The sequence below is a fragment of the Erythrolamprus reginae genome, unplaced genomic scaffold (genome assembly GCF_031021105.1).
Source record: "Erythrolamprus reginae isolate rEryReg1 unplaced genomic scaffold, rEryReg1.hap1 H_30, whole genome shotgun sequence".
Lineage (NCBI taxonomy): Eukaryota > Metazoa > Chordata > Lepidosauria > Squamata > Dipsadidae > Erythrolamprus > Erythrolamprus reginae.
This window is the reverse complement of record NW_027248485.1, coordinates 11,202-20,936: the sequence shown is the minus strand read 5'-3', so window position 1 is coordinate 20,936 and position 9,735 is coordinate 11,202. Positions and strand designations below refer to the sequence as shown.

Genomic DNA, 9,735 nt, shown 5'->3' with positions numbered 1-9,735 from the left:
GATTAAGGGAACTAGCAATTTGGACAAAATAAATAAATAAAAATAAATAAAATTCAGAGTATTATGAAATTTGGAAAAAAATTGTACGATTGGATGGGTAACAAAAGTAAAGACAGGAATAAAATGTGAAAGGATGTATCAAAAGGAATATAGAAATATGTAACATAATATACGTACCTCTAAAGAGGTGGTATAAGAACTGTAACATATGCAAGATATCGGGTATAAATCTGTATTAAATTATTGAAATGTTTTCTTTTAAAAATTTGGGAAAATGAATAAACTTTTTTTTTAAAAAGAGTGTGGGTTGCATGTTCCAAGCGTGTTAGTGAAATGTCGAAATATAATCCCAACATATGGTACTGAACCAGTATAAGCCTCCTAGATTTGGTAACCTTAAACCAGATTTTATTTTGTTTTATTTGATACCGTAGGGTTTCGAAACACTTCCTCTAATTGCATTTCGAGAATGAATCATGTTAGAAGGCTCAGCCCCACAGCTGCTGTATTTCCCCCCCTTCCTCTGATCACACAACTTTCACTTCCTAATCACATGTGCTGCTACGTTGATTTACATGGGAACATTGTACGCACGCAGGCCATGTGATGGATATTGACAAACCTTCGAAAAAAGGAAAATTCCACCCTCGGGATGGAAAAAGCTGAAGCTCTTTCATGAATTGCCAAGTGACAGGCCACCCATTTCTCCAAAGCTCTGCTGAGAATCAAGTCCTCCTTCCTTTGTTCTCCGCAGTTATTTATTTTTTTCAAATGGAAAGCTACAATTTTCTTTATGTGAACACTTTGGTGCAAGATTACCTGAAATACGTTTGTCAAGAGGCTCAACTTGCAGCAGCTCCCAACCGAGTGGCCGAAGTCCTACGCAAAGCTGGATCTTCTGCTCAGAAAGAAGTTGAAAGCAACCTGAGACCTTATTTGGATTCCCTGGATATTCGTTCCGTAGAAGAAGCTGACAACATTTTCAATCAAGTGATGGAAAATGAATTTGCAGATGGGGTAATTAACTGGGGACGTATTCTAACCATATTCCTGTTTGGTGGAATCCTGGCTAAAAAACTCCAAGGACCTTTGGCCAAAGAAAACTTGAAACAGATCTCTTATTTCATCACAGACTATATCATGAGCACCAAAGGAAAGTGGATCAGTGAGAACGGAGGATGGGTAAGTTTTCTCAGCCCGTGTTTGCCCTTTTAATAATAAAAAATCTACAGACGTGTAGAAATGGATGAGATGACATGGGAGTTTAAGGGACCAAAAAAGGAAGAAATGAAAAAACCATGGAATAGATGGTATGAATGGATCAGAAACGAATAGAAAATATTAAATATAAAGTGTGAGTGTATACAAAAATAATGAACACACAGTACCATTATGACAGCAAAATAGGACGAAGGTAGCAATTATAAAAATGGTGAATTCTTTACAGTAATATGAGGCTTAAACTCTTTCTTAAATAATTAACAAATAAGTACATCCAAATGAGTGGTTATATTATATTGAAAATACTCTAAAAAGATGTATAAGTATAAAATGTAATGACACAGGTGATGATTTGTGAAAATGTACAAGATTCATTTGGTCTTCATGTTTTTCTCTTTTGAAAATTAATACATAAATTTGGGGAAAAAAATAACAACAGAGTTGGAAGGGACCTTTATTATGTGGCCCACTCCAATAGGACTCAAGGTGGTGAACAGTAATTATTAGTACTAAAAGTAATTGAAAAATACAACAGTGATTAAAACAGCCCCAAAAAACCATAGATACACACAGTCATTTCGAAAAGCTAGGTCTTAACAGCTTCCTGGAAGATCAGTAGGGTAGAGATAGTATGGATATTTTATCTTTGAAATATATAATAATAATAATAATAATAATAATAATAATAATAATAACAACAACAACAACAACAACAACAACAACAACAGAGTTGGAAGGAACCTTGAAGGTCTTCTAGTCCAACCCCCTGCTTAGGCAGGAAACCCTGCACTGCTTCAGACATATGGTTATCCAACATCTGCTTAAAAATGTCCAGTGTTGGAGCATTCACAACTTCTGGAGGCAAGGAGTTCCACTGATCAACTGTTCAGGAAATTTCTCCTTAGTTCTAAGTTACTTGTCTCTTTGTTTAGTTTCCACCCATTGCTCCTTGTTCTACTCTCAGGCAACACCTGAGATACTGGAAGACTGCTATCATGTCTCCTCTGGTCCTTCTTTTCATTAAGCTAGCCATGCCCAGTTCTTGCAACCGTTCTTGATATGTTTTAGCCTCCAGTCCCCTCTTTTGTTGTTCAGTCGCTAAGTTGTGTCCAGCTTTTTGTGACTCCACGGACCACAACAAGCCAGCCCCCTGCCCAAACTCAAACTCATTACATCAATGACATTATCTAACATCCCATCCCCTTTTATCTCCTTCTTGTCCTTCTGCCTTCAACGTTTGCCTTTCAGCTTCACTAATTTTCCACGCCGAATGCGAGACCAAGAATTGGATATTAATTTAACAGCTCAAAATTGTATTTATTTTATTTTATTTATTTATTTAATCAAGTATAGGATAGTAGTTTATATAAGCATAACATAGAAAGTAATGATAAAAGAAGGCAATAGGACAGTAGGATAATGGTGTGCTTACACACGCCCCTTACAGACCTCTTAGAAAAGGAGATAGGTCAACTGTAGACAATGTAAGGTTGAAGATTTTGGGGTTTGGGGGAAGAAACAACAGAGTCAGGTAGTGAATTCCAGGCGTTGATGAAGTCATATATAATGCAATGCATTTTTGATTGATTTAACAAAACTGAATTTTTGTACGGCTCACTCTAAGCTATCGGGCTGTACTAGTGAGTTGTACTTTATAAGACAACATTTACTAGAATATTCATTCAAGCCCCTAGTCACTAATGTGGAGTTTCCCATTTCAACATGCAAGTAAGATTTAGCAGATATCTTTCATATTTATCCCAAGTCTATTTATGGATACAAGACACAACACTAACCGGTATAAGGTAAGGTTTAAGCAAACGGTGCAGAACCTTAGAGTGACCCGTACAAAAATTTAGCTTTGTTAAATCAATGCATTGTTTGCTTAAACCTTACCTTATATCAAAGTGTTGATATAAACTCAAAGAGTTTATTTTGATGTAATAGGGGTAAGATTAGTCCTAAAGATCAGAAAAATTCAATAGTGTGGTAATAATACTGGAGGTCTCAGAGGAAGTTTGTCCCCAAATGGTTAATTGCCATTTATTAAAATTATTTCTGTTTTTGTCTCTGTCTGTCTGTCTCTGTCTGTCTCTCTCGCTCACTCGCTCGCTATCTACCTTTCTATATCTATCTGTCTGTCTGTCTGTCTATTTATTTATTGGATTTATATGCCACCCCTCTCCGAGGACTAGGGGCGGCTTACAACATATAAAACAATATAAGTATCTTAAATCCAATTCATTAACTAATTAATGTAAAAACCCAATAACATTAAAACTCACTCATTCCCATTCAAACAATAAACATACATTACATTCGTCAGCCAGGGGGCTAGAGTCTAGGGGTCCCAAGCCTGGCGGCAAAAATGAGTTTTCAAACTCTTGTGGAAGGCAAGGAGGGTGGGAGCAATACGAATCTCCGGGGGGGGGAGTTGATTCCAGTGGCCCGGGGCCCCCACATAGAAGGCTCTTCCCCTAGGCCCTGCCAAGCGACATTGTCTGGTGGACGGGACCTGGAGAAGGCCGACTCTGTGGGACCTAACTGGTTGCTAAGTTTCATACGGCAGAAAGAGTTCCCGCAAGTAATCTGGCCTGATGCCATGTAGGGCTTTATAGGTCATAACCAACACTTTGAATTGTATCCGGAAACCAATTGTCAACCAATGCAGTATACACACACACACACACACACACACACACAAACCTTGTTTCTTTTAGTTGTAATAGTCTTCCAGGCCACTAATAGGCAACAACTTACAGATTAAATCAAACTCTTGTCTGGTTTGAGGTTTAAGTTTGCTAACTATTTGCCTGGAAACCCAGCAAAAGAAACTTTCCATAGCAGAAGGAAATAAAAACACACAGTAGCATATTCCTCTTCCTCAGCAGAACAGGAACTTGCAAAATGCCTGGGTTTGTTGCTGTTGGTTTTTTGTGTTCCTAAGAAACGTGGCAACTCTCTCCGCTTTTCTTCCTCTAATATATATATATATATACATATATTTACTTGAAGGTATCCTCTATTACCTACATTGTGTATCATTGGAATAGATAGATAGATAGATAGATAGATAGATAGATAGATAGATAGATAGAATGAATAAAGGGGGTAATATTGACAAGCTGCAATGCAATCCTGAAAATGTGGATTCCCAATGAACTTCAGCCTTACTGGTATCATTCAGACGGGACTCTCTCCCCCTCACCAAATCTTTTCAAGGATAAGTAGGGAAGTCAAGGGAAAGAAAAATTATCCTGCATTTAAGAAATCATGACCCAGTGCGGTCAGGCAGTAGGGAAAGCGAGTAGAATGCTTGACTGCATAACTAGAGGTATAACAAGCAGGAAGAGGGAGATTGTGATCCCACTCTATAGAGCGCTGGTGAGACCACATTTGGAATAATACTGTGTTCAATTCTAGAGACCTCGCCTACAAAAAGATATTGATAAAATTGAACGGGTCCAAAGACGGGCTACAAAAATGGTGGAAGGTCTTAAGCATAAAACATATCAGGAAAGACTTCATGAACTCAATCTGTATAGTCTGGAGGACAGAAGGAAAAGGGGGGACATGATCGAAACCTTTAAATATGTTAAAGGGTTAAATAAGGTTCAGGAGGGAAGTGTTTTTAATAGGAAAGTGAACACAAGGACAAGGGGGCACAATCTGAGGTTAGTTGGGGGAAAGATTAGAAGTAATGTGAGAAAATATTATTTTACTGAAAGAGGAGTAGATGCTTGGAACAAGCTTCCAGCAGACGTGGTTGGTAAATCCACAGTCATTGAATTTAAACATGCCTGGGATAAACATATATCCATCCTAAGATAAAATACAGGAAATAGCATAAGGGCAGACTAGATGGACCATGAGGTCTTTTTCTTCTATGTTTCTATATTTCTAATTCCCCAAAGATGAATCAAATAGAAAAAGGGTCCTCACTGTATTCTCTGCAAATCTTTTTCCCTTTGATGTTTGTGGGAAACTCCTAATCTTCCTTTCACGGAATTATACCAATTCTCAATTCCTGTATATGACTGTCACTGTTTCCCTATTCATCTTGATCTGCAGCGAGATTTTTCTAGTGGGTGTTATCTGAGAATCACATTTACATTTAAAGCATACTGTGTTTTTCCCTTGGAGTTTCCATTCAATGTCTACAAAATAGAAATGGCAACTGAGGGCGTAGTTTCTCTAAACCATTTGAGCCATAGGGTAATAATTTAAATTGTTTTTAAACAGTCTCTCTTTTTAGATGTCTGAATATTTCTATACTGTATGCTTTTTTTCTTTTTGGTTGTGAACTGCCCAAAGTCCTTCGGGAGTTGGGCAGCATATAAATGTTACATACATACATACATACATACATACATACATACATACTTACATACATACTGTATTCTTCAGTGTATAAGACGCACCTTTTTCCTCCCTAAAAGAGACTGAAAATTCAAGTGCGTCTCATACTCTGAATGTAGCTTTTTTATCCTGAAGCTCTTTTTCCCAGCCCTAACTAGGTGCTAACAATCTTTCCAGCTCTTACCTTGCCGGTTCTTTCATTGTTAGTCTTTGCAAAGAATGTTTTCCTAGTCCCTAAGTCTTTGCAGGTTTTTTTCCCCATTGCTCTGAGCAATTAGAGCAATGGTAAAAACCCTGCAAAGAGTTAGGGCTTGGAAAACATTCTTCTTTGCAGAGAGTAACAATGAAAGAGCTTGCAAGCCAGTAAGAGCTGGGAACATCGTTAGCACCTGGTTAGGGCTGGAAAGAAACATCTGGAGCAAGTAAAGCAGTGAAAAAAAATAACTTTTGGGTTTGGAAAACATTCCTTGCAGAGAGTAACAATGAAAGAGCTTGCAAGTGGGTAAGAGCTGGGAACATCATTAGCACCTGGTTAGGGCTGGAAAAAAAACTTCTCTGAGCAAGTTAGAGCAATGAAAAAAACCCTGCAAAGATTTAAGACTTGGAAAACATTATTTGCAGAGAGAAACAATGAAAGAGCCTGCAAGGTAAGAGCTGGAAAGATTGTTAGCAGCTAGTTACAGCTGGGAAAAAAGCTACATTCAGAGTATAAGATGTACCCAAATTATCAGCCTCTTTTAAGGAGGAAAAAGGTGCGTCTTATACACCGAAAAATACAGTAAAAAAAATGCAAGTAGAAAAATAGGGAGCACTTTGGTGGGAAGGTAACAGCGTTCCGTGCGCCTTCGGCATTTAGTCATGCTGGACACATGGCCACGGAATCGTCATCAGACATCACTGACTCTTTGGCTTAGAAACAGAGATCAACACACACACACACCTAGAATCAGGAACGACTAGTGCATATGTGCGAGTGAAAACTTTACCTTTTAAGAATTTACCCTCTTCTGGTTTCTGGCCAGGTGCCTTAACCATTAGACAAAAGTGATTCTCATCATTCTCTACTCTTTGCTTGTAGGACAATGGCTTTAAAACGAAATTTGAGGATAGAAGCTCCTGGGTATCCTTATCCACTCTGAAGACGAAGATTTTGGCTGTGTTCTCCATCTTCAATCAATATCACTGGTGAAACTAGTCAATGCCTTTCTCGAGGATGCTACACTGAGATGACTTTCCAGAAACATTTCCCTCTTAGCAGAAGACTGAGAACGCTCATGGAGCTCAGGGGGGAAAATGGGGAAGAATGCTATATTTCAAACTTTATTTATAATTTATTTTATATATTAAAACGGTTTAAATTACTCAGCGTAGAAATGTTTTCTGTCTCGTTCAAGGGTGCTGCTCAAGATTTTGGAGAATGGTGGGGCTACTCCAGGGGGAACTGTGACTTAAGTTGCATAGTGCTGTGTTATGTCAGTGTGTTACACAAAAGTAGCCAGAGAAGGATCCTTCTTTCCTGCAGAGTGTCTCTTTTCAAGAACCATTTTCTACTAACAAACCCAAGCCTCCGAAACTGTAACCAGAAAAGCCAGGAAGAAGCCTCCATGGGGCCTCTCCAGGAATCTCCTGGGAGGAAACAGGGCCGGAAAAGCCAGGAAGAAGCCTCCGTGGGGCCTCTCTAGGAATCTCCTGGGAGGAAACAGGCCCGGAAAAGGCAGGGAGAAGCCTCCGTGGGGCCTCTCTAGGAATCTCCTGGGAGGAAACAGGCCCGGAAAAGGCAGGGAGAAGCCTCCATGGGGCCTCTCTAGGAATCTCCTGGGAGGAAACAGGGCCGGAAAAGACAGGGAGAAGCTCCATGGGGCCTCCCCAGGAATCTCCTGGGAGGAAACAGGGCTGGAAAAGGCAGGGAGAAGCTCCATGGGGCCTCCCCAGGAATCTCCTGGGAGGAAACAGGGCCGGAAAAGCCAGGAAGAAGCCTCTGTGGTGCCTCTCCAGGAATCTCCTGGGAGGAAACAGGGCCGGAAAAGGCAGGGAGAACCCTCCATGGGGCCTCTCTGGGAATCTCCTGGGAGGAAACAGGGCTTCCACCCTCCCTGTGGTTTCCCCAATTGCACGCATTATTTGCTTTTACATTGATTCCTATGGGAAAAATTGCTTCTTCTTACAAACTTTTCTACTTAAGAACCTGGTCACGGAACGAATTTAGTTTGTAAGTAGATGTACCACTGTATATGTAAAGTCTCATTATACAATCCAGATTCATGCCTGTGAGTTCATTTTTTGGCAGCTTCTCAGTGAGAATAATTACAAGATAACAGTCTTGTGGCTAGGCTGATACCAAAGATCAAAGCTAATTGTGAATTCCTTCATGAGATAAGGAATCTTCAGTTTCACAGACTTACTTTTACAGCTTCTTAGCATCTCCACAAACAGGGCACTTTTACTCCAAGGATTGTAGCATGAAGATAACAGTTGGCTAGCGCAAACTGGCTGAAACCTCAAACATCATCTCCATTGTACAACGTTGAAACTCCACCCCGAATTACCCATAACCCACCCTTAAATACCTATGGGGAATGGTCAACAATTCCCTAGAGTTACAAACTACAGACTACTTCCTTTTCCCATATAAATATTCTTGTTTTTTTTCTTGATCTTCTAATGCGGGTATCTAGCAAAGGCTCCTGATCTTCATTGGCATCTCTGCCAACTCTGGTGGTCCTTCAGGTTCATCCATGTCTATTTCTCCCTCACTCTCCCTCTCTGCATCAGCTGACAATACCTTTGGCCCAGGGTACCAAGATGGGCTTGGCTCATCCTCTTCAGAATCTGTCATTAACAGAGTTGGATGAGGAGCACTCACAATAGTTTGGAAGTGTGTGCTTTGCGTCGTATGTGCCTTTTCCACCCTCTACGCATGCGCGGAAGGGTTTATGCATGCACATAGGGTTAAAAACAAGAAATTGGTGACATCTACTGTATATGAATGTACACATACACACACCACACACACAGCTCTTCTAAATTTATACACATTCAACTTCATTTACTGCATTAGGAAAAACATGCCTGGAATCCAGAAGAGAAAAAAAGAAAAAAAAGCAAAATTTTTCCACCAGTTCTGTATACCTGACTGTATCCATAGGAGCCCATCACTGGACTGGGTGTGTATGTCGGTAACATGACAACTTAAGGAAATATACTTAAGGAAAGAGCCAAGCTAAGACTAAGGGGAAAACCTCCTAACAGTGAGAACAATTAGAGAATGGTTTGCCTTCAGAAATTGTGGGTGTTTAACCACTGAAGGCTTTTAAGAAGGCGTTGGACAGCCACTTGTCTGAAATGGTTTAGGGTTTCCTGCCTAAGCAGGGGGTTGGATTAGAAGACCTCCATGGTCCCTTCCAACTCTTAATATTCTGGGTTTTTTTTGAGTTCACCTCATGTGCTGGTATATGAGAAAGGCCTTGAGAGATAGGTGAAAAAAAATCTGTTTAGGGAAAGGACAGGTAAGAAGAGACTTGTACTTCCCGACCTGCAATAAACCCCAAACTTGGCAACTTTAAGACTTATGGACTTCAACTGCCAGAATTCTCCAGCCAGCATAGCTTAAAGTTGCCAAGTTTGAAAACCTCTGATGTAGTCCTACAATGAAATATACTGCTCAAAATAAATAAGGGGAACATTCAAATAACACATCCTAGATCTGAATGAAACATTCTCATGGAATATTTCATTTGCACAACTATTCCATTTGCACAACCGCTTGTGAAATTGACTGTCAATCAGTGTTGCTTCCTAAGTGGACAGTTTGAGTTCACAGAAGTTTGATTTACTTAAAGTAATATTCTGTTTTTAAAGTGTTCCCTTTATTTTTTTTGAGCAATGTACAATTAGCTCATCTGGCTGTGTTTTCTGTCTGGTCTATTTTAAAAGACTGACATCAATTTTGCAAGTCTTTAAATTACAAATCTCCCACCATCTCTTATACAGCTTGAAGAGCTAGGAAGGGTCCTTTTGAGCCTCTTTCTTTTCTGATTACTGTATTCCCTGGGAAACATTTCTTCACCCTGACTCTCAAAGGTTTTTCTCACATACTATAACACCTGACATGACATTATTTCTTTAGCCACAAAATAAGTCATGAAGCACAATGGT

General features: G+C 39.7%; 1 protein-coding gene across 1 annotated transcript; it reads left to right on the top strand.

Moving 5' to 3' along the window:
* Positions 1-702: 702 nt before the first annotated feature.
* LOC139155581 (bcl-2-related protein A1-like) lies at positions 703-6,924 on the top strand. Its single transcript, XM_070730772.1, has 2 exons — positions 703-1,182; positions 6,659-6,924. Exons 1-2 carry the CDS (start codon positions 772-774, stop codon positions 6,767-6,769), a joined length of 522 nt encoding a protein of 173 aa, XP_070586873.1. The 5' UTR covers positions 703-771; the 3' UTR covers positions 6,770-6,924.
* Positions 6,925-9,735: the final 2,811 nt, after the last annotated feature.